Source organism: Podarcis bocagei, assembly GCF_964188305.1.
Source record: "Podarcis bocagei genome assembly, chromosome: 3".
NCBI classification, from domain to species: domain Eukaryota; kingdom Metazoa; phylum Chordata; class Lepidosauria; order Squamata; family Lacertidae; genus Podarcis; species Podarcis bocagei.
The window spans coordinates 52,934,795-52,960,734 of NC_138127.1; the positions used below are offsets into that span (position 1 = coordinate 52,934,795).

The following is a 25,940-nucleotide window of genomic DNA, read 5'->3' on the forward strand; positions in this document are numbered from 1 at the left end:
AGCTCATCAGCCGTTTCCAGCCTGGCATTCTGAACTACAACCCCCATTATTTATGCTGGTAAAGCTGATAGGAATTGGAGCCTTAAGACATATGAAGGGCATTCAGTTGGGCAGGACTGGGATATAGCCTTGTGAAAAATGAGGGTACAGTTCTTACAAATATGATTTTACAACATGTCCCAGCTGTAGATCTATAATAATCTGATTTACATATTTGTCTGATGTGTGTGCCATGTGCAAAGGTAACATCTGATGTATTGCCACCCTCCTGAAATTTTTCTGTGAGCAGAAATTGCTTCTTTGAAGCCTGCAATTACATCTTCGCTCTGATAATTGGCAAGGATAGTGTTGATCAATATAGTTGAATGTTGCTTTTAAAGTTTCCCTGTGTTTAGAGTACTAGAAACGGTTCTGCTGAAGTTTGTTCTTGGCTGCAGCAAAGCAAAGAGTAGTCTGGCTTCCACGAGGGCATGGCTTTCCTCCCCTGCTTGCACAATCTGAATGAAAGTGGAGGAAGAAGCAATAAAAATAAACTATTTTCAGTTCAGATAATGGGCGCTTTCATTGACATGCTTCATTTTATTCCAATTAGAATCCCCCTTCTCTCCTCATTCTTGTCAGTGCCATTATAGCTCATTGTTATTGTAAAGATTGAGGACTGGTGGTACTCCCTGAACTTTACATTCAAGAGAGCAGGAACAGAAATACAGAGCATTCATGGTCAATAGCTTTCCTCTGCTAGGGTCCTCACCTCACCTCTGCCACTCGGTAGCTTTCCATTGCTCCCTGATCCCTAGAACTCATGGGTGCTATTGTATGTCACCCCAATGTTCGAGCAGTGCGAGATTCCAGGGGTTCCAGGTCCTTTCCCTGGGTTCGTGTTTCCTTTTGGACTACGAGGCAGAGTGGAGACTGTAGTGTCTTTATGATATATGGCTTATTTACACACCTATACAACCTGACCCTACAGTGGAGGGGTTCACAGCATTAACACACCAAAAGGGTCTTGTTTCTCCCATAGCCACAGCCTTGGATTCAAACAGACATCAGACATTGCTCTGTCTCTCTCTACTCCCAGCTTGCTGCTTTACATCTGGCCCATGTCACTACAACTTTCAACTCTTGCATTTGTCTTTTTCTAACTACCAGCCCCACCCATTTGTCACCTCACACAGATCCGTTTCCTTTGTTTCCCCATCACCCAGGCAATCACCTCACCAGGAAGCTAGCCTGGCTTATATTCTAACACTTGCAGGATCCAGGGGTTAGATGGGTCTCTGCATACAGCCTACTTCCTCTACCCAACACAAACAAGTGCCTGCTCCACATCTCCCCACGTTTGGACTGGCAGACTACTTGTCTGTCCTATACTGCTGCTAGTGGTATTTTTAGCTGATTGCCCAAACCTTTCTTTACATCCAGTGTCTATCCTTTCAACGATGCGCTTGCAACTCTCTCTGAGCAGCATGAGGAGCATGTTACAGATGGGGTCAAGGTAGAGAAGACCTTCTTTTGTAATCCAGCAGAATTGCGACTAGAAAGCTCAGCGTGGCTGAATGTGCTCATGCTGTTAAAGCAGCTCAAATGCTTCTGTATCCGGCTGAGCTAAATAGCCACTTATAAAAACCCTTCAGTGCTCACAGTAACAGGTTAGAATAACTTCTCTACCTATTTATGCATTGCCAGATTGAGAAGAGTCTGATATAGGAGTTACATCTTCTGGCCTTGATGTTGACCTTGATCTCAGCTGGCAATTATTAAAATCCTTGTTGCCTTGCACTCTAATGTCACCTTTAAGCCTTTGCTAGCCATCTGTCAAACAATACAAAAGTTTTTCACACTACACTGTTGAGTCCTTGCACACTGATTGAGTCCACTGGTATAGACAGTTTGTAGCTGATATCCTAGCTGAAAAAAGTAACAGAAGATATTATTACTAATTAATTATCATTGCTCAGGGGAAGAAGAAAGCTATTGTTATGGATCCGCTTTACCAGAAGCAGTGAAAAGAGTGGGTACACTGTGTGCTCTCTGGTGGCTCTCTTAACAGTTGTAGTGTAGCGTGTCAACACTGGTTAAACTGCTAGTGAAATAATGAAAAAATGAAGCATTCTATTTATGAGTTTTAGAATATATTCAGTTCTGTTTTGGAAATTATTTGCTTTGGGCGCTATAAACTGGTAAAAGATTCATAGTTGACTCATCATCTGTTTTTAAAATCATTTTTTTTATTCTTATGAACATGATCCAGTTTCTTCTGGTGAAACTAATTAGACTGAAGTGTGCTTAACCTTAGCCAGATTGTGGTCTAATTGTTTAAATTTCAACTGTTTTGCATAAACAAATCTCAATATATATGCTTTTTTGAGGATGTGGGATTATTTTGTTAAGTTACATTTTATGAAATATACTACAAAACATGGATACTTCCCCCCACCCATTACTAATAAAAAGTATGCCAGTTTGTGAGACACATATAGGCTAACAAGGATGGCTCTAGTACTTGACAGAGAGAGGTGGGCACCTCGGGTGGCAGAACTGGTGGTGTAGGACAGAGCTGTTGGCCATACAGCATGTCTTGCACCCCCTAAGCCTGCCAGCTATCTGCAGGAATGGTGGAGAGAGTGGTCCCATCGCCAGTATTGAAATAAGGTTTATGTGCTAGTTTGTCTGCGTTCAGCACATAGAAGACGGGCGCCATCTTCCTCAGGCAGCAGGACTGTGTTGGTGGTGTACATCAGAGGCGGGACCAGAGGGGGGCAAGGGGGCAAGTGGCCCCCCAAATAAGGAGCTGACCCCTCACTTGCCCCCCTTCCTACATTCCTTTCATTATCATATGATGTAGAAATATATTTTGCCGCTTCTACTTTTTCGACCACTCCTGGTGCCGCCTCTGGTGTGCACTGCCATTAATAGCATCCATTTGGCTGAAGCAGTGCAGCCTGTTTTACTTGGAATGTGACTTTTCACAGCTCTTATACAATGAATTTTAAGTATGATGGGCAAAATTTATATGGCTAGCTGGAATATTTTTTGCTCTCTCTCTGTCTCAAAATAGAGTTAAGGTAGCATAATAGCTGTGACCGAGCTGTACATCTGTGAACCAAATCAGTGGTTCAACTCTCACTTCTTGCACATTTCAAAGGGAAACTCCAGTGTGAAACTGATGAAGTGCAACTTATCAGAAAGCTAAATGGTGTTGATTTAATCCTCAATGTTAGTTGATTGTGTGATCACCAGTTACTGCTGTTGTGAACCTATTGGAAAATTGAGAAAGGTGCTGCCTCTTAGCCTCAGGCCTCCTTCCTGCATTGGCAATATGCAAATAACAGCATTGACCGATTTTAAAGGATTGTTGTAGGAATTACTGAATGATGTCTGTAAAACACTACACAGATGCTTATTATTCATAATAACATATTTTGTAAAGGTTGACCTATAGAAGGGCTACAGATGCTCAGTATTAGCACTGGAACCATTTTTTAAATTATTTAATGGAAGTCTCTGTGTTCTTTTCCTTTGCAAGTTGTCAACGGGACATGCAAATGACATTAGTGTAGACAGAGTGTGGCCATTCATGCACTGTAAGAAAGGAGGAAATGCCAAAAGCAAGGACAAAAGAGGATACAGGGTTGCATTAAATTTGCACAGTATATGATGTGTATGTAATTAGAAATAATTACTGGAATTTAAAGACAAATATCGTACCTCTCACCATAGTTGGGAAGACTGTGGCAAGGTGACCTTGTGTGCCTGTTCAGTTTTTTGTCTAGATGCTGACTCTTGATAATCTACTTCAAGGCCCTTCTTACATTCTTTTGCTTTAAACTAGGCACAGACAAGACAAAGAGAACTATCCTTTGTAAAGTGAGACATGTGGTCACCCTACATTATTGTTCAGTCCAAGCAGTGTGGTTTGGTCATGGATATGAATCCATTGTTCAACTATGCTTTCTGATATAGGCCATTTTCCTAGTTTATCACATGCTGGGAATATAGTAAGCTCTCAAATTATGCACACTTAACTTGTGCACATTCAGCTTTACTCGCTTGCAAAAATAAAATTAAATTTAAAAGGGGTCTGACAGGAGGAGAGGAGTGTGCGGGGAAAAAGACTTTGGCAATCCTACCTGCCATTGAACCCAATGTATTTTGACTATATGCAATTTTGGCTTTAGGCACGATCCCTGGAACGTAACCCCCACGTTAGTTGCGGGCTTACTGTATAAAGTTCTGCTTCATTCCAGGAAGGACACATACTAATTGGTAGTTAAACACATCCAACAATCACAGTGCATAGGCCCTGAAGGGAAGTGGAAAGAGTCGCCACTTAATGATAAGTGATTCCTGTGACAGACTCACAGGAATAAAACAGCAGATTTCTTTCCTCAATGTCTCTAGAAAATCCAAAAGGGAAAACCTCTGAGCTTTCCAGACTGAGCAAGGTTTTTTTGCAGGTTGCCTTGATATCATGCGTAGAACTTTTTACAGTCCAAATCTATTCTGATTGTGTGTTTGCACTTTATGTGTTTTAGTTAAGACCTATAAACACCAATTACTTCCTATTATAATAAAGACTAAAGTAGGAGACTTCAAAGCAAGTAACTACTACATTTATTATTGTTGTCGTTCTTGTTTCAATTTGTATGCCGCTTTTCCACAAATCAAATCAATGCAGTAACCGTCAACATGCCAATTCAACTCAAAACATAATACAGCAATCCAAATAAATAATTCATTTTGATAGTCTGGATATTATAACATTTTAGATTTATTATAAAATGAACTATCGATCGTACCAATTGATACGAGTTAGTTTTAAAAAATCAGAATCAGATATGACAAATATTTCCAGTGCAATCAGATATTAAGAGTGAAATAACCAGCAACCAAGTACATTGTGGTACTAACAAATAAAGCACACATTTTTATAGGGGTTAAGAATTGAAGTGCACACAGCTCCTAGCAGCTTTATAATTTACTACAAAGTGCACAAAAATCACCTTTCATTAATCCTCACAGGAAGCCACTCTTCTGTCGACAATTGATGGCTTCAATGACCTCTTTCAGTCTGGCCTCTCATCCAGACTCCCATTAAAGCCATCAGATAACCACAGAAACTAAGAGTATATTTACTTAATGTCAGCACTGAATTAGGTTACTGAGTGTCCATACAGCGGTGCACAGAAATCCGTTAAGAAGAGTTATTCAGCAATACACACACTTTACCAAACATGTCTAATGGAGAAATCATGTTCCTGTATCTTTCCCCCCATCTTATGTCTGAGTGTTGCCACTGTCCCCTTTTTTCTAGACTAGGGATACCAATATGGCCAGTGATCAGGCATTATGGGAATTATAGTTCAACAATCTCTGGAGGGCACAGTGTTGGCATAGGTTTTTTTCTTAGTGGCGCAGTAAACAGGTTTGGGTTGACGTTTCTGTCCTGAAGCCAAGTGGTGGGCAGACAGGTCATATAATGTCCAAAAGCAGCCTAGAGAGGGCCAGCTTAGTTGACCTGTGTCTTGAAGTGGCTCATAACCCAGGCCACGACCCTGTCCAAACTTCTCCCTGGCGACTGATGGAGGATACACACCCAGTGTCTGAGCCAAAGCTTACCCACATCTGTAATCAATAAAGTTGTGGCCATTTTTTAATCCCAAAGTTGTGTCCCACCTATGCTCATGCTTCTGCCCTCAGAGGGTGGATCTGCAGTTAGCCTACTATACAAAGATAAAATTTACATTCATTGCTCCCCCACTGAAATGTGGCCCCTGAACTGTTGCCCAGAATGGAATGTGGCCCTCGCCTTAAAAAATGGCCCCTCTGTCCCTGACCTAATAGACCAACACAGTACAACACAGTTGTTGTTTCACCCAAGTTCAAAGAAGCCACAGAGGCTATTTATTTTTGCCGTTTTGATTTTGCAATATTAAGGGTAGCTGCACTTGCCAGGATGTGATATGGATAGTCTACTGTCCACATGTATGTTATTATAATTTATATTTTACAAGCCCTGATACGTTTACGGGACACTTGCAGCTCTCTTTCTAGGGCCTCTTCACACCATAGCAAGTTCTTTGGTGCAGTGACTTAACACTGGGCAGATTGGCAGCAGTATATTTGTTTCTTCTTCTGTCTCGGCAACAAGATGCCCACCTGCTGTCTGTAATTTGCTTTCTTATTATGGACTGTTTTATAATATCCATAAAACTTAATAGTATGACTAGCAGCATTCGTATAGTTATGAAAGAGAACATTCCTATATCTGACTCAGCAGGAAATCATTAAATTACAGGGTGGGGGGGGAGAATCAAATTGGCTTATTTTTAAAATGAAGAATGGACAGAATTTGCTTTTCATTAATGCTGTGATCCTTTTTAATAGCTTGTTGAAAGACATTATATGTTACTCATTCATAAAGTTTAAGATACTTAAGCAAACTGAAAACTGTTCTAGGTTGGCTACATTAGACCAGTTATCTGCTGTAAAAGAATTATGAAATTTATTAGACAGAAGAATCAGAAAAAATACTACTGCATCAATGGGAAACTGTCTATAAATCTAGATTTTCCTAAATGTCAGGTTTTGTTGCAGTTACTTAAATGGACATGCCATTCAAGCTTATTTGAATAATTCTGCATATTATGAACTTGATATATTTGTAGGTATATGAAATACCTATAAAATACAGTAAGAAGCCTATGGAAAAACAATGGGAGCAGTAATCTTAAACTTGAAGTTAAAGGCAAAATATCCAGCAACTTTCATAACACTAGCTTGGACCTAGTGTGTATAAGTTTGTATATTTTTTTAGGTATATGCCATCCTACTAACTTCTTGACTGCTATATCCAGTAACAGCTGAAAAGTGGCAGTTACAGAGAATTATATACACGGAATTATGATCATGTACCAAATGTTGTTTACTGATTTCCATTAGTCTTCTTCATAAATGTCCAATCAGAGTAGTTCATGCTTGTGGTCTTTTCAGAGACATGTAATGTGGTACAGACAACTTCATGTGGGTCCTCATTCACAAACTGAAAAACCATAATGTGATTTTTCCAAGTTAAGGAAGGGAAGGTTGGGCCAAAATGAATGAAATCAATGTCAAAAGGTAGAAATGTAAGGCTCTATACTTAGGCAGGTGCAGTATAACCAGCTGCACCAATATAATACGGGGAACTGACACATCACTGTTCCATTTATTTATATACATACATACATACATACATACATACATACATACATATTGCCCTTCACCTGAAGATCACAGGGCGGTTCACAAAATGGAAACATAAAAGGCATAATAAAGCAAAAGCAAACCAATAATGCTCCCCTCCCCAGCCAAATGCCTATCTGAAGAGAAACATTTTCACCTGGTGCCTAAAGATATGTAATGAAGGTTCCATGCAAGCCTTCTTGAGGAGAGCAATCCACAAACAGGGAGCTACCTCAGAAAAGGGCCATTCCTATTTTGCCACCTTCTGGACCTCTTGTGGGAGAGTCACAAAGAAGGGCATCAGATATGACCGCAGAGTCAAGGTCAGTTCATATGAGGAGAGGGTGATCCTTGAGGTATTGTGGTCCTGAGCCATTGAAGACTCTATAGGTCAAAACCAACACTTTGAATTGAGCATGGAAATTAATCGGCAGCCAGTGCAGTCGGGCCAGGATTGGTGTAATATGCCCAAATCATCATGTGCTAGTGAGCAATCTGGCCATTAACAGTGCTTCAGTCTTATCTGGGTCAAACTTCAGTTTGTTGGCTCTCATCCAATCCATTACTGAGGCAAAACATTGGTTCAGCACATCACTGCCACACATGCAGATTTAAAGAGCTGTGTGTCTTCAGCATATTGCTGACCACTTACTCAGAACCTCTGAATAACCCCACACAGTGGTTTCACATTACTTCTGTTTCATCATTTTTAGTGATGGCATCCTACTAACATTACTAGTGCTCATCATTCACAGGTGAGACAAGAACAGTCTTCAGATGGGACAAGTTTGGCTCTGATGGCTATTCTCACTGTCTTATTTCCTGTGGTGTTTTCCAACTGTGGCCTCCTCACTTTCTGTTTTCTGGGCACACTTCTGGTGAGCATGAAGGAGGCATCTTTTAATTTCTCACCACACACTCCTCCACCAGGAATTTAAGAGCAGTATAGTATTGTGATGATGGTGATGATACTTATAATTATATAAAATGATAATAGTTGAAAAAGAGGCAGAAATAGAAATATCGAGACTGCTCATATAAGCAAAGAGAGAGTAGTAGAGATAGCAGTATGGCAACAGAAATGGTGTGCTTTTATATTTTTTTTGGCAGTTCTGTAAGTAATAAGCCATTATGTAAGCCACCTAGAAGAATGAAAGTATAACTGAGTACACTATATGTGGAATTCTGAGGAAATGAGATTCTGACAGACTGACAAAATGCAACTCATACACTAGCTTTTCAGTTCAAGTTGTACTGGTTTCACATAGAATGGGAAAGTAATATATCAATATTGGAGCTGCAGGAAATGCCTAGCCCTAGTTTTTCCTGCATTTATGAGCCAGCAGGAGTTCATTCAACATTTCTGTGGCATTCAACAGACCACAGAAGCATTTCAACAACTGTCTGTTTCAGGGCCAAACTAGATGTGACATACAGTCCTATCTGTCTGCCAACAGGCTGTTTGTTTATTTGAAAAGAAGCCTCAGAGGCTGAGACTGGGAGTGGAACGAGTAGCAGGCTTCATTAGCCCTTTGCCCTGTGCCCGTTTGTCCTGTGGAGAAAAGATGTAAAGTCCAAAACCAAATTCATGCAGTGTTTTGTTTGGGTTTTGCATTGATTCCTTCTTGTTTCACTTCACTCTGTTTTTGTTTGATGTACTTTGTAAATTCATAGGATGTGAATCCTTGCTGAACAGGACTACTATTAGTTAAAGTATTGTTAGGAGTTTGTAGCAGGTATATACTCTGGGTTCCTTCTAGGCCTGCGTAGAATCTAGTAGAAGAGCTGCTGAACTGGTCAGGCAAGTTTCTTTGGAAGATAATGGCTTTAGTATCCAGTTAGGTACAGTGATTTAACAGACCCAAGGAGTCTGTCCTTCCTTTTGTGTGATTACTGTTTCGCAATTCTACAGTAATTCTACCACAGCCATCTAAATCATACAGGGGGTCTCCATGGGTGGAAATGGCTCCCTGCTTCAGACTTTTGCCCTGGAATTCGTGGTGGGCTCTAGTGATGCTCCTGAGAGGACAGGACTTGGCAGCCGTCGCCTGTGCATGTTTGAATGTGTCTACAAATAGAGACTTTGGGGAGAATGCACCAACCTTGCCTCAGTTTTCTAGTCAGTTAGCTGCAGCCCAGTTATTTTATCTTCAGTCAACCCACATCTCTCTCTCCCCAATACAAACTGCAGCCAATTCCAGACTGTATCTCTGCCCTTTTCTGTTAGCTGGAAGGTATCAATTTCCTAAGCTCTGGTGGGAATTATGATCCTAAAATTGGAAGTTTCCCAGCAATCAGAAGAACATTAGTTAGCAATAAAACATCAACTGAACATCCTAGACTATTATAAAACCATCAACCTGCCAAAGCATGGTACATGATGTTTCTATATTTAATTCTTTAAAGATAGAGGTAAAAAGCAACATTGGAAAACTGAGTTCAGTCAGTCAGTTTTATTGCACATAGCCAAAGGCTGCTGCAATGTACTCAGGATCATTCAACAATTAAAAGAAAATACGCTGGATTAATACAAAAGACTTAAAACATTTATATTATCAAGACATTACCTTGTTTAGAGTTTAGAGCTATAAAAGTACCTTAATATACAGGTTAAGACATTAAACAATGAAATTTATAGGCTAAAATTGAAAAACTGAGTTAACAACCAACCTTCTACCTGTATAGTTGGGAACTATCATTAGCTGAGTTCCTTAATAACTGTGAGCTCCTCCAGACTGGTGGTTTTGTGTATGTGTGTTCTGCAACATGTCTTTGATTTATAAGGACTTAAACAATTCAGGACCACAGTACCTCAAGGACTGCCTCTCTCCATATAAACCAACCCAGACTCTGTGATCATCATCTGAAACCCTTCTTAATGTGCCTCCTCCATGTGATGTTCAGAAGATGGCAACATGGAAATGGGCCTTTTCAGTAGTGGATCACTTTCTGTGGAATGTTCTCCCCAGGGAGGTTTGTCTGGTGCCTTCATTATACGTATTTAGGTGCCAGGCGAAAATGTTCCTCTTCAATCAGGCCTTATTAACAGTCTATGTACTTTTAAATCTGTGTACAGGAGGAGGGGTTATTGTTTTGTTCTTGTTCTTGTTTTTATTATATACTTAATGGTTTTAGTCTGTATTTTATGCTGTGATCTGCCCTGAGATGTTAGATAATAATAATAAATAATAAATTTTTATTTACCGTATTTTCTGCCCCATAGGGCGCACCGCCCTATAGGACGCACTTAGGGTTTTTTTGGGGGGAAATAAAGGGGGAAAAATTATTTCCCCCCCAGGCACGGGGCTGGTGCGGGGGAAGCCCGAGCTTCCCCCGACCCCAGCCCCCAGAACAGCCTGCTATCCGCAAGCCTAGGGAGCCGCGCCGGTCTCCCCAGGCTTGCGGAGAGCTGCGCGAAGCCCGGGCGCGCTCTTCAGCGCACCCCAGGCTTCGGAATGCAGACAGCTCTGCACAAACTTTGGGAGCCCGTCGCGGCTTTGCGCCGGGCTCCCTAGGGTTGCGCAGAGCTGTGGGAAGCCCGGGAGCGCAGGCAGCTCTGCGCAACCCTTGGGAGACCAGCGCGAAGTCGCACCGGTCTCCCTAGGGTTGCGCAGAGCTTCCTTAAGCCTAGAGAGCGAGAGGGGTCGGTGCACACCGACCCCTCTCGCTCTCCAGGCTTCAGCGAAAGCCTGCACTCGCCCCATAGGACACACACACATTTTCCCTTCATTTTTGGAGGGGAAAAAGTGCGTCCTATAGGGCAAAAAATACAGTATATCCCGCCCACCCCAGATGAAGGAAGGTATACAAAATTAATTAATTGATTGATTGATTGTGTTAGTGGTGGATTTATACTGAACTGTCCACACATCATTTTTCTCTATTAGTTCTTTTATGCTTCCCTATATATTGTGATTTTAAAATGGATAGTGTAATTTGTAGATTTGGGGGCTACGCATGTATGCACAAACATACCAACCCAGGGTTCTGATGTGATCCAGGAAGCACATGACCCAGCCCCAATCTCTTTTTTTCTTTTTCTTTTTTGGGAGCAGGGAGCTAATGTTCAATTAGGGTAAAGATGACTTGCACCGTATGAACCCTCATGCTTAGTTTGGCAGTGATAAGAGGCACCCAAACCTATACCACCACACTTTCCTGGTGTCTGGGCATTTACTGCGTTTCAAAAGGAGTTGTGTGCACATATAGATGTTTTCCAGTAGAGTTGAAGTTATGCCCCTGCCCATATAGTGTTCCTCTTCATGTTGAAGAACTCTGCCTGTGTGCATGTGTAGAACACCTTCCAGTGTCCACCGAATGTGGAGGCAACAGGGGAATGTGGCGATGGCAGGCAGAGCAATAATGTGCAATACTGTGACTTCCTGTGCACATTTTTTCAATGTGCAGAGGGGTTCATGTGAGCCCTCCTAAGAGCAGAGGCATAAGATGGTGGGAAGGCCATTATGGGCTTTGAAAGTAAGGATAAATACTTTCGTGACATAGGTATACCAATTGTTCCTCAGTCCACGTTACTAAGTCCTACACATACAATTAGAAAGCTGGACAATTCAAAGAGATTAACTGGCTTTCCCAAGGTCCATATTAATTTGATGTCTCTTAGTCCTTGTAAAGACAATATCAGTGATTTGAGCTCCAAACTTTCCGAGTGAATACTTTCAAAGTCTTTTCTATTATTTTCTCCTAAAGGTTTGGCCAAATCTTGCATTATCGTTCTATGCATTTAACTTATTTGCCAGTTTCCACTTTTACATAATCACTGTGTCTTTTGTTGCAAAAGCACTTCGTAAAGATGTCTCTTTGCTTTATGAAACATTTGATTGTGTCCAAATTGTCTATTAGAAACCTTTTTTGTGTCAGCACAGAATCTACATCCTATATTGTATTAATTCACTTCAGATGACAGGCCAATCCCACAGTAAATGATTAATTCAACTCTGTAAATGTCAGCCCTGGTCGTTTGGTTTAAGGTTTCAGTGATTTGTGAGCCTCAGTCCAGGCTTCAAAAATTTTGGCAAGTTTGCAGCACTTTGGAAAGGGTAGAGGTTGCTTGTAAAAGTGTGAGGTCAGTGGTTTTACACCCCCCCATAAGTGTCCATTTTCTTGATATAAGTCTTTAATAAGATTATGATGTATGAATGCTTTAGGCCAGGCATAGGCAAACTTGGCCCTCCAGATGTTTTGGGACTACAACTCCCATCACCCCTAGCTAATAGGACCAGTGGTCAGGGATGATGGGAGTTGTAATCCCAAAACATCTGGAAGGCCAAGTTTGCCTATTCCTGCTTTAGGCTGCAATCATGCATACTGACCTGAGCTTGCAGAGCACGGTGCGACTTATTTATGAGTAAACATGAATCAATTATGTTGCTAGTTAATGAATGCTAATTCTGACTCTGTTGCAGAAGGCGAATACTTTGGTTTAAAGTCCACTCAGTTCACTTCAGGTAGTTGTTCTACTACGTTGTGCAACTGACTGTTTCCCAGGACTCAGAATTAACTTTCTTCCTGCAGTTTGTTGATCTTCATAGGGATAACTCTATCTTCCAGGGTAAATAATAAGTTACATCTATTCAAACATATAAAGTCTGCAAACTCACTCTGTGTCCTGGGTGTCAGAATGGAATCCTGCAGCAGACCTTGAATCGATGATTTGAAGGTTGTCAGGCAGGGATTCCACCAGCTCTTCAGGGTACTTCAGGGACAGTTTGTTCACTGGTGGAAGGAACTAGGAGGCTGGCTCTTTCTAGCTATGGGTTGTTTTCATCTTGCTGCATCTCTCATTTTCGCTTGCCCCATCCTCAAGTGTACAGGTAAAGGGGCAGATGGATTGTCAGTTTTATCAATTAGAATTTTGGCAGTGAATTGGCAATTCTCTCAGTTTCTTATTCCTAGTGTTCAGTTCACCATATCAATTTGTTGTTGTTATTGTTATTGTTATTGTTGTTGTTTAGACTTGTCAGCATTTTAAGTGTACATTTCTCCTCCTGTTCATGTATGGGTATGCACTTTTTCCTAATATACACATTGCTTTGCAAACAGTTTCCCCTAATTGATTGTCAGTTCATTTTCAGGTCCGCACATTAGTGTTCAAAGCTATAAACAACTTAGACTATAAATATCTGAAAGGAGAGCTCCACCCCCCTCTACTCGCAGAATGATGCTGCCAATTTGGGCCAAACTGCTATGCTATGCCATGCCAAGCAGAGTTTTGTTTGTCCCAGATGCAGCTGTGACTATGCTGCTCCATTATACCTGCTTCTGCCTAGCCAGTCAGAATTCTTCTACTCACTGTATGAAATCCTTTTGAAATGTTACACTGTAAATAAGATAAGGTAATAGAAAGCACAAATTGTTTCACTTCCTCTTCCTGCTTTTCAGTAATGCATGGAAGTATAATAGAATCATAGAACTGTAGAGTTGGAAGGGATCCCGAGGGTCATCTAGTCCAAGCTCCTGCAGTGAAGGAATCATTCCATTATCAGCTGGGATTCTAGAATTATAATTGGCCTTTAAAGGAGATGCCCTCACCTGATTCAAACCACACTACTCTGATATCTGCCTTCCATTAGGTATCATGGGCTGTGCTGAATGGATGATTAAAACAGAGCCTGCACAGTTGCAGCTCCCATGTCCTCCCTACCCTCTTAAATTCACTACATCAGTAAGCATCTTGACTGCAGTTGCATCTTTCATGCCCCTTGGAAGCAACAGGTGGTCCTGGGGCCCCAGAAGCTTCTCAGTCTGAAGCTGGAGGGCACGCTACATTTTATTGTCCCTCATCCTCAACAGGTAGTTCTTGTTGCTTTGAAGTCATCCTTTGCCTTACACCATGTCCTCATTTTATTTTGTTATTAGAAGAACCCTCTCCCACTCCCTGCTGAACTTGACTAAAATGAATTTGGGAAAAACACTGACATATTTCTACTTTTTGACATCTGGGACCCACAGCCTTCAGTTGCTTTCCAGTGCCTTGTTTGGTCACAATAACTGTAGGCAAAGGAACTTGCTAGACCACTGAACGCTTCAAGGGATACAGGGAGCTACTGAAGCTTAAGTCAAAAGGGAATACGGTACTGAATACATCTGAACCACAGATTGTAAGCTTTGTTTGGTTTTGGTTTTCTGATTCATGCGCAAACCTTTTTGGTACGTGTCTGCAACAATTAAGTCTAGGAATGGTGTTTGGTTTTATTGCTTGTCAAGAGTACAAAAAACATTAATGTTTCTTAACAGGGAAGCCTGCAGCTCAAACTAGCAGCTGTCTGCTAGTTGGAGCCACAGGCAAACTAGCAGCTGTCACTTGTTTTTGCGAAAATTATCTGTAATTTTGTCACCCCAGTGTTAGATTACTACAGTACACTCCACAAGTGGCTTAAGGCTTGAAACTATACCAAAGAATGCCTTTGGTGGCAAATAAATTTGTTCATTATTAAATGGTGTTCTGTGCTAGTAAACCAGAAACAAATTGCATCTATTTTTCATTTTCTGCACCAGCTGGAAACCAGTTACTGGATGACATTCAAGCTGTTGGTTAGACTGATAAAACTGTTTATGGTGTCCTTGCTGGTTATTAAAGCAACTGGTGCCCATCTTTTTAGTAACACAAGGCGAAGGTTACCCAAAAAGCCTCAAGTTACAAGCATAGGATGTTTTTGCACTTATAAATGGGCTATTGTGTCTACACATGGAAGTATGTAATTGGGAATAGTCAGCTTATCAAATACCAGTCCTGTGAACTGCAAGTGTTTTTCTGTTAAATGCTTTTGGAGCTTCTATTATAAAAGAGAAATAATACTATATCACCCTTTGAAAAGTTGTATGGGTGATCATTCTGACAAAATATTCACATTTATGCATTGGCAGGAATCATTCTGAAGCCTGTACTTCAAATGACCTTTTGTGGGTGACCGACACAAGAAAAGGCACTGCAATGATAGTTATTTTAGAGATGGATTTCATGAGCATTGTTTGTGCCTAGGATTTCAAATGTTCTGCTCTTGTAACCATTTATGCGCTGTTTTTGCAAAGAGAAAGATTTGCTATGCAAATAAAGTGAAAGTAAGGGAATAGAGAAAGTGTAGAAAGACTGAAAATGGGAAGAAAAATCAATGGAAAATGAAGGAAACCGATTGAAGGGCTGGTTTGAGGTTAATGAGTAAACAGTACAGGAAGTGAAAGTGAATGCTACAGATGGATAGGAGAATGCTAAGGGCATTTATCTCACTGGATGAACATTGTGTCTACTTCTGATTATTTCAGATTCCCTAAGCCTCCAGGCTAGCTGCTCTCTGAGGGTTATCTGTTCTTGGCAGACTTAAAAGAAGAGTTTTAGCACCTGAAAAAAACGGATTGGCGGTTTTCTTTAGACAAAGAGATGATATTTGTGGTACACCCAGTTCTCACTTGCTGTTCCACATGCTTGGAACTACCTCATGTGTGATGGCACCTCTTTTATTTCATTGCAGTCCCTCCTCAAAACTTGTTTTCCCTGAAGCCTTCAGCATAACCCCACTAGGTCCCATGCCCTACTTCATGGAGAGCCTTTTTCCAGATCAAGTGCCGTATTCCCTTTGGGCCAACCTTCTAGGATGGGAGGGCACATGCCAGGGGCAAAAGTGGGTGATGCAACAGAAGCAAGTTTTATCTTTGTACAGTAGGCTAGCTTCTTTACCCTTCACTCTTTCATCCATCTAGGCAACCAAGAAGCATTACGAGGGTTAAACCGGGCAAGAACGCTCAAGGAGAGTGCAAAGCAGAGCTGATGAGGTGTGTGGCTCAGGAAGGGGTGTGGCCGTGGGAGAGTCCTGAGAGTTGCATCCCCACTGCCTCAGTCTCACGCCACATTCTGTCCCAAATAAAAACGAATGCTTAAAGTGGCAACAATAAACAAACAAAAATCTGAATGAAAGGGAATTCCCCCACCCTTTAAATGTAACCTTTAAAGGTAATTTCCAGAGGGGCATTTTTGACCCACTGTTGAAATGTCAAAGAAAGGTCTAGGCCAAGTGTTTCTGTCTAGCACTATTTTATAGTCCTACATTGAAACAAAGTCACTTAAAGGTGCATCTTTTATTCACATAAATGGGGAAATTTACTTTTAATAGAGTGACTTTGAAAACTCATACATTGTAGCAGGTGTGGGGAACCTCTGGTCCATACTTGCTGGGGCTGAGTTGTTGTTTAACATTTCGAAGGCCAAAGGTTCCCCACCCCTGCATTGTAGGTGCGCTCTCTCTCTCGCTCTCTCTCGCTCTCTCGCTCTCTCTCTCCCTCCCCCCCCCCGTGTGTAATATCCACCCTGCACGAAACCTGGAACTGGCCTATAGCATTTTTGTGGTACTGGGCGTAGCTTCTTTCAACAAGATTGCATTGTGCTTGCATGGGAAGTTCTCTTTAATAATCAGCAGCAACAAAATCTAGAAAAGAAATCAAGGTCCACTCATATTTTACCAAAACAGCACTTGATTCTAAAATCTACATTCTAAGAAATGTAATTGCTGCCGGGGTGTGACCTACTAGACTAGTTAAATAATAACTTTTCAAAACAAATTATTGTGGGTGCATGGATTAAATCGAGGCTTTGCTCTAATTAACCTATTGCTCTTCTCAGCTATTTACTCAATCTTTAAATGGATGAATACATTTATGCATTTTTTTCTGGGATGAAAAATGAAGTGGGTGCAAATAAGCAAATCCACCAAAATGCTAATGCAAATTACAGACTTTAAATAATTAAATAGAATAGTTGTTGTTACATATTCAAGAGCATGGTGCATAGTCTGGCATCTTTTGCTTTTGATTTGGTGCAGACTGCTCCATGATGGAGCAGTGGGGGAAGATAGCTGCCCCACTGGCATCTCGAGAGACAGAGGGCTCAACAGAATAATTTGGTAAAATAGTACCGAAATATAGAGGCATATCCCAGAGCTATTAGGCATCATAGTTCCAGGTCTCATTACACTTTCTTACTTGTAACATTTAGGGCTTATCCACACTTACCTTTCTTCTGTGCATTAAAGCTCCATGTCGGAGCACCATTTTTTTTGCTCCAGAGCTTTCCCCATGAAAATCCGCTCTTTAAAGCTGAATTGGGAGCAAATGACAATCCACAAAAAACCTGAATAGTAGGAAACTGGAGGCACGGAAGCGTTTCCATTAAGCTCCAATATCATGGGCTAGAAAACTCAATTGAAATATGTTTCCCACATTTCTGCACAAAATATCAGCTTTAAAGAGTTCAGGAGTCACAGTTCAAATGTTCAGGAACCAAACAAGACATTCAGGACTAGGCAGAAGCAACTAAGATGTCCCAACAATTTCCATGACCTACCAACCAAGCTATTAAAGGCAAGGTGTGGTGTGCTCACTTTTAGGACTCACTTCTTTGTGAGAATGTCAGGATTGCAAAGGAGCACTCTCCTGGGGCATAGGAGTCTGCTTGTATCTGCAAAGGAAGCTCCTAGTTTTGTTCAGGCTGTTGAGCAGATCCCGCCACCTCCTGCAGCTGCCCACAGACCTCCCCAGCTGCCACTGCTCTGCTGGGAGATCAGGATGGGAGGAACTAGCATCCTTACTCCCTCTTCTGAAGTGGCTGAAGTCAAGAGACACTGGAGACATCCCTTCCCCCCCTGATTCCCACCTATCAGCCCGCCCCTGCCACTTTCTTCCTCCGGCATTGGAGCCTGCCAACCCAATCCCAACAGAGTTATGAGGCTCATGACACATTTGTTGCATTAGCCTTTCTTACACTCATGCAGTGTTGGTTATCGCCAAATACTCTGTCACACAATACATCATTAATTTGTGGAATTGATGGTCACTGGGTGGATTGATGATGATAGGTCTCTCCCACTTCTTAGCCATGATTTCAAAAAGGATGGGATTGCATTGTCTAGAGGAAGTATGACACTTGAGTGTCAGTTGCTGGGAGACAAGAGCAGGGGGGAGCTATTGTGATCATGTGTCTCTTGTGGCAGGGGCAGATTATGGTACTATGATGCCTTGAGCTAGGCCAAACTTTGGTATTCCCAGTCCAGCCCTCATGACATGCCAGCCTTTGGGAAGGACATATGAGTGCTCTGGCAGGGTCCTAGAGCCCTCTCATCTCCTTCCCAGAGCTGGAAAGCACTAACTAGGCTTTCGGAAGGAAGCAAGAAGACTCCCAGACCCTGTCAGAGTTCTCATGCTTCCTTCCTGTAGTCAGGCAAGTGCTTGCTGAGCACCCTCTCTGCTTGATGCCCAGTGTGGGGAAACTGCCCTAAACCTCCCTCTGCTTGTGGGTAGAGAAAGCATCATATTTTGAATGGGGAAAGCTTAAAATGCAAATTATCACCACAACAAACAAACAAACAAACAAACAAACAAACAAACAAACACCTGGGCCAATATTAATTGTGTATGGGACTTGCATGCTGCCCATCTTTTCTTGAAAACTTCAATCTTTCTTACTCAAAGCAAGTAAAAACTCTCTCTGCGTGTTGTTGGTTGAATGTTACCAACTTTGGGCTTCCCAGAAGCATCTGCTTGGCAACTAGGAAATGGGATCTTGGACTAGATGGATGCTTGGCTAGGATGAAGATCCTGGTGGCCCTTCAACTTGTCACAATGGCTAGTGGTCAAAGATGATGGGAGCTGTAGTCAAACAGCATCAAGAGACTTACTAGTTCTCCACTCCTTCACTCTGATCCAGCAGAGCTGCTATTGTCCCCCAAGCATTCTGGTTTAGCTTGGAGCATCACATAATGCTTAATCCTGGGAAGAATTGCTTTAAAATTTTGGAGAACAGTCAGTACATTTAGCCATCACAGTTCAATCTGAGTCCACTGTTTTCTTTTAGGTTAATATTCTTCTACAGCTAAAACAGTTGCTGTAGAAAATCAACATATCAGTAAAAATATATTTTGGTGCAAAATGGCAAAAGTTGATAAAGTGCAATCCTTCTTGCTCTTTTTAGGAAACACAAGTTTTTAGGAAACACAAGCACAAAAAGTGGCTCTATGAAATAGCTGAGCCACCACTACCTGAGTGCCTAGCAGTGGTCCTACTTCTTGTAAACACTAGGATGCTACCATAACATTTGCATCTGGGAAAGTCTTCCCATACCACATGTTGAAGCAGTCAGGCTACTTACTGCACTATTGCACATGTTATATCCAGCAAATAAAGAAGTAGTGCAGTGTGTAGAAGCAGGTGCAACATGTGAATGTGGAGTACAGAAAGCTTTCCTTGAAGCAGCCAATTTGGCCGCAATGCTGTGACTCTGTAGGGAAGCAACAGCTAGATATTTCTGCAGCATCCTGGGGGAGGGAAAGTTGCTCCATACAGTTACCAAAGAGTTGCTCTTTCCCTTTTCTCAGGACAAGGTGCTGGCCTAATTTTTGAATTGGATGTCAACACCTAATGAATTTGATATATTATCTTAAATAATTGCCAAACATTATTATCTTGGTAAATCAAACAGGTGTGTGGCAACATCATCAAGGTCAATGAGCTCTTTCAATGTTCGTTTTACAGGCCAGGCTCAGATAACAGGCGTCATGGTGGCAGAGAGCGAATGGTCGGCGGCAACGAAAAGGGAAGCTTGTCCATGGAATCCACCAAGGAGACCCGCTACTGTGCAGTGTGCAATGACTATGCTTCAGGTTACCATTATGGCGTATGGTCCTGCGAGGGATGCAAAGCCTTCTTCAAGAGGAGTATTCAAGGTAATAATATTGTGGCTACTTAGCAAATACATGACTTGTTGTAATCAAATAATTATGCAATGTATCAGAGAAAAGACTGTACAGTGGACGCTTGAGTTGCGAACGTGATCCGTGTGGGAGGCACATTCGCAACCCGCAGCGCTGCATCTGTGCACGTACGGGTTGTAATTCAGTGCTTCTGTGCATGCGCAAAGCACGATTTAGCGCTTCTGTGCATGTGCGACCACCAAAACCCGGAAGTAGCCCATTCTGGTACTTCCAGGTTTCGGCGCATCCATAACCCAAAAAAACCGCAACATGAAGCACCTGTAACCTGAGGTATGACTGTACCTGTAAAATTGTGAAAATAAGCTTTGTAAATTATAAGCTTGATAATGCTAAGCTACATTTCAGGAGCTAAATTGCATTTGAAGCCCAGAACAAAAATAAAGAAAAAAGTGGGGGCGGGGGTGGACACTCCCAGCATGTTTGCCATCAGACGATTTTGATTTGTTTGGTACACATATGACATGCCTGCTGGATCAGGCCAATGGCCCATCTAGTCCAGAATCCAGTTCTCACAGTGGCCAATTAGATGCCTATGGGCCACCCATTTGGAGAGATCTCTTTTTGTTTTAGCCACCTTCAACAATTTAGTATCATCAGAAAATTTGGTTACCTCACTTCTTACTCCCAACTCTAAATAATTTAAAAGCAAGTTAAAAAGCACAGATTCCCATATTGAGCAGGGAATATCACTTTCTGCACCCATCCATTGGGAAAACTGCCCATTTGTTGCTACTGTCTGCTAAGCTTATTCAGGAGTCTTTGGTGAGGTACTTGGTCAGAATCTTTTTGAAAGCCTAATTGCAAAATGTCAACTGGATCACCTTTATCTATATGCTCGCTGAAACTTTCAAATAGATTACTGAGATAGGGCTTCCCCTTGCAGAAGACATGCTGGTTCTGCTTCAGGAAGACTTGTAGTAGATAATTTTATTTTACAATGCTTTCCAACAGTTTTCCTGGAACAGATGTTAAGCTGAGTGGCCTGTAGTTTTCAGGACCTCCCCACCCCCACCCCAATTCCCATGTATTCAGCAGTGCTCCTTCATCACACTCTGCTTGGTTCAAGAACATTTTTCTGGCTATTGTGATAAAAACACACTTTTGTGATAAAAAACAACAACAGGCACATACAAACAAGGAAAATTGAATGGAACCAAGACCCTGCTATAGTACTTTACAGTTCTGGAACCCACCCCTCTCAAAAAAATAAATAAATGCATACGCCTGGAAAACTACCTCTCATAAGATCTTACTACGTCTGTAGTAGAACTGTGCGTGTTTATAATTTATGCAGCATTCTTTAGGGTATGGAGTGCAATGTAGTTCTTAACGTCATTTGTTCACACAACTATGTGATTTCGGGGAGCGCGGGGGAAGGACTGCCAAAATGAAGGACTAGTTGTAGGAGGCCTAGAGAATGATTGCAGAGTATATGGTTCATTTTCAATGGGCTTATTATCTACAAAGTCTTAAACAGCTTGAACCTTGAGAATTATCCCAACTGAAAGTCACTATGACAAAGGCAGGGGCATAGAGTGACAGAGAGAGAGCCTTGGTGATTGCTGAACAAATGTTAAGCTTTTTTTCACCAAACACTTACAATAATTGGGGTTAGGGACAAGTGAAATGTTATATTGTAAACCACATTTTACCATTTCTGTATTTATTCAAAAGCATCTTCTGAGATTTCAGTGAAAGTATAGCAGGCATGGGAGAGAGGCTCCTTAACTGTTTCTGTCTTCTTCATCAAGCTGCTTTTCAACCTGCAAATGGAAGATGTGTCAGAAAAATAGCCAGAAGGCAAGGAACAGAGCTAAAAACTTGCAGTCTCATTTAAGAGAATAAAATGTTGGAGGAAGAAATGCATACATGTGTCTGCATGCAATATACAGACTGGCCCTTAAGGTTTGAACACAGTTCTATGGTGGTGTATGTTAAGGAAGGAAAACCCTGTAATGGCATGATTTTAAATGATTTCAAATCATTCTGCTGGCATTGTGTTAGCAAGTTAGTTGAAGTGATTGTTCAATCAATGAGCAGGGGAGGGGGAAACATGCACATGCAAATCCAACTGGAAAATAGGTTCACCTGAGTGGGTCCATTCCCTTTTTAAATAAGGAGAGATTAACACGTGGGGGTGGAAGTCGACAGTAGAGAAAAGGTAAAGGCCCAAGGGTATAACAAGCTGCACCCACTCCTGACTCAACATCTGCAGGGGCTGCTGCCAAACCCTGGAGATAATGTAACATTTGACAGAACATATTTGTGCTGTAAAGAGAACCGGCATAATTTAATTCTACTTTAGCTTGGGCAGCTCTTAGCATTATTACACTGGGGTTCTACATTGAGTCAAGTAAAAAAAACAAAAAACTAGCTTACACTGGTGCAACTCAGAGCACACACAGAACATACAAAAGCCAATCAACCTTTTTCGGATCCCTTCAGTCAACTTTAAAGAGCACAGCTAAAAATACCACAAAAGAGCTTAAAGCATTTAATATTTAATAATCGGTGTTATAAAATACAGTTGCTTTTTGATACAGTTTACAAACTGCAAGGTATGAAGTCACTGCAACAGGTTCTCACATGTGTTAGCCTCAAGAATCCTGCTTTCTTGATATTGAAAAATCTTCTTCTGGATAAGCCCTATGATGTGGTTATAAAATTGTTGACATCCGTCGCTCTTGGGCAACAATGGAAGAGTGCGTTTTTGGGATGAAGTCAGACTTGTTGAAGAGTTACAGCACCTGCTATGGCTGTAGAGACCAATGGGGGAGAGACATGTTTTGTTGCAGTTGAGCAATAAAATATTTTAGAGTATTATCTCCCTAAGAGGAGTGGTCATTGTAAGTGCTGCTCAGATGTCTTTAGGGGCAGGTTCAATGAGTGCACCACTACTCTTGGCTCTCATTGAAATTACGCGAGGGGAAATACCTGAGTAGGGCTTGTTTTACTATTTTCAGCAGACGTGCTACAATTCTGCATCTTAGACTGCTCTCAACCATAGATTTGGAGTCGTGTGTTTGCCTCTGTGTGGAGAACTGAGCAAGGCTGCACATCATGGCCTCACTCCTTATATTGCATATCACACCACTCCCAAAGAAGCTGCAATAATCAGGACAGTTGATCAGATTGTGATCCTGACCACATGGAGTTCCTATTCGTGAGTAGTTGCTGACTTGTAGCTACCTCTTTGTAGATGGCCACATTCAGTGTGTGGGTGTTGGGTAGAGCAGGCATGTGCAAATAATGCAAATGTCTGCCTGATTTATTTATGTTTTTAAATCTCCATGTACCTCTCTCTCATCAGTATTTTGTAAATTTACAGGTTCCTGTCAGATAGTTTTATGGTTTTTGTGTGTGTGTTTTATAGCCTAACATTTAAGTACGCCTGAGTACCTAATATATGTAGAAAGCGCTATATTATTTTTGGATGATCCCATTTCACTTAGAAATTGATAGGCATTCGACCACTGAAGGTCACTAACAGAAGGAATTCTTTTTTTAAAAAAAGTAAAAGTAAAAACCCAGGTGTTAGAAATTGTTAAGACAATACATGCCTGGTTCTGCAATGCTCCTCACAATAATATACACTGGTTTGAGTCATCTTGAAGCTACAGACACAGTAGGAGTAGCCCTTGCACCTGCATGCTCTTCCACACTAATTAGAAATTAGGTTGAAAGTTCATTAACCGTCATTCTGATCTCCAAATATAAAAAAAATTAAACTAAAATGGAGAGAGAGGTATTCGCCATTTACTGACAGTAAGTGCTTCAAAAGAGGTCAGTGACTTTTTCTGCTAGAAACTAAACCTCCTCTTATTCTAAGTTTGAGGGTTGGAATAAAGTGCTTGTTTTATTGCTCTCTCGCTCTCTCTCTCTCTCTCTCTCCCCCCTCTCTGTGTGTTGTTTGTACAGTAGTTCACATGCTGTCTATTTGCAATGGCTTTTAAGTACACCTTGTTACTTACATTACTTCAGAATGCTTGAGATTAGTTGGTGTAGCAAACATAGCTGTCAACATTTCCCTTTTTTAAAGGGGGAAAAACCTGCTGCTGACTTCTATTGGCATAGCTTGAGATGCAAGATTGATCTGCTCCTACCCAGCCTCACTTTGGATTGTTCTGCCCATCATGTTGATTTACTTTAGCCTCTAGTTCTACCAGACCAACACAAAACTCACACCACTCCTTCCTATCTTTTTGTGAGGCTGCCATTCGGTCTTAGGTGCTGAAGTGGCTTCAGCTAGCCTTGCTGCTAGCCTCTCACAAACACAAAGGTATTACTAGACTTTCATAATCTTCCCCTGCCAGCAAATCTCCATGCTCTGCCGAGAAGCATCCTTATCCACGATCAGTGCTTAACTTGAGGATAAGATTATTTGTGTATTTTTTCACCCTTTTTGCTAATTATTGCTCTGGATAGCTAACTATACAACTTTTTTCTTAGTCTAAGAGCACCATTTCTGTTTCTCCTTACTCCACTGCATTTCTCTGAAGTGTGTTTGGCAGTGGCTTCAGTTGCTATCTCCATGGAGGAGCCTAGAACACAAAAGCATTCAAGTACTAGTTTATCACTCAGTTTAATCTCCTCTCCATAAAAGTTACTCGAGAGGGGAAAGGGGAAATATCATAAATATCATTCAAACAATGGCTCTTGACTACTGCTGATGTTGTTGTAGTATAAATAGTTATGTAGATGAAGTTTCTCTCACTCTGAGCCACATGGAAAAATAAAATCGCATTTGCGGTTGGAGTGCACTGAGGAAAAAATACTTTCAAAACCTTACAGGATTTTGCAGCATGAAACTAACTATCTATTTATCTATCTATCTATTTCATTTTTTTGTCTCATGACATAAAAAAAAATTCACGTTGTCAAAACAAAAAGCTTTCTATTCTGTAATGACAATGTAGGAGCCCATTTTATAGTAAATTTTATATTCTGACTGGAACAGTAGACTTCAGCCATCTGCTGAAAAGGGGTACTATTTCAGCATGTTCTGTCTCAGAATGTATTTTTGTTGCCATTTTGTACATTAGATCCCAAAGATACTTAAACACATTTACCCTTTTTTTTGGATTGGATACAGATGTCCCAGTTCAGTGAACATAAAAATATCACGTACTTGGATCTGATTATAGAGCAGGAGATACAATAAGCCAACGCTTAGGAAGCCTAGGTTTGTCAGCTTTCTTGCATAACCAGCACAGCTGTCCAGCGTGCTAGAAAGCCAGCCTGGATCCACGCAACACCAACCACACCCTTTCCTCATTCAGCTTCTTCCCAGAGCCCTTAGGCAAGGAGAAGCCAATCTGTAGTTTTCCAGTTGTTGGACTACAACTCCCATCATCATTAACCATTGCCATGTGGCGGATGGGAGTTGCAGTCCAACATCGGTTGCCCATCCCTGCTGTTTTCTTACCTTGTCAGTCTGTGTTGCATGGGTGGGTGGGTGTAGTGCCTCAGTTAGGATGCAGTAGATGTGACACCACTTCCTCATGTAGCTCTTTTCCCAGCCAGTCTTCTCTGATTAGCTAATGAAGCCACACACAGTTTTCCAACTCCTGCTGTACCTAATGGTTGAACAAAGAACATATTCAGCCCTGTCTTTCTGTGCTTGTTCATAGTAGCAGATACACAGGATGAAACTTTGCAGCTAACCCAATAAATTCTTCCAGTATATTTTCTCATGCATCTGATAAACCTTTCTCATGCATCACAAATTCACTTGTCAGCCTGAATTTGTGTTGCCCATTCTACAAATCTTAACATTTTAAAAATCAAACAAATTAGAGAATAGTATATAGGATCAGTCACAGGTGACTCTAATAAGGACTCATCCTTACTGTCACTCAATTTGTATTTTTATAGTTTTAATTCCCCTGGATCTGAGAGCTTTTCTTGTTGTTCTGCAGCTGTGCCTTATGAAAACCCAATCTT

At 41.3% G+C, this 25,940-nt stretch overlaps 1 protein-coding gene and 1 long non-coding RNA gene across 12 annotated transcripts in view; one reads left to right on the plus strand and one right to left on the minus strand.

Moving 5' to 3' along the window:
• Positions 1-25,940, plus strand: part of ESR1 (estrogen receptor 1) — a 210,635-nt gene that overhangs the window by 102,200 nt on the left and 82,495 nt on the right. For 5 of the 9 annotated variants that reach the window (XM_081187202.1, XM_081187199.1, XM_081187204.1 and 2 more), the window contains 2 exons: positions 15,940-16,011; positions 19,759-19,949. In XM_081187202.1, coding sequence (XP_081043328.1) covers positions 15,940-16,011; positions 19,759-19,949 — 263 coding nt within the window. Of the gene's footprint in view, positions 1-13,885; positions 13,907-13,945; positions 14,035-15,939; positions 16,012-19,758; positions 19,950-25,940 lie in introns of those variants that run through there. The other 4 variants (XM_081187200.1, XM_081187205.1, XM_081187207.1 and 1 more) reach the window with 3 other exon arrangements.
• LOC308583367 overlaps positions 21,434-25,940 on the minus strand; it is a 106,475-nt gene continuing 101,968 nt past the window's right edge. For all 3 annotated transcript variants that reach the window (XR_014006179.1, XR_014006180.1, XR_014006181.1), the window contains 3 exons: positions 25,423-25,573; positions 22,086-22,265; positions 21,434-21,760 (listed from right to left, as the gene is read on the minus strand). This is a non-coding gene — a long non-coding RNA (uncharacterized lncRNA). The remainder of the gene's footprint in view (positions 21,761-22,085; positions 22,266-25,422; positions 25,574-25,940) is intronic.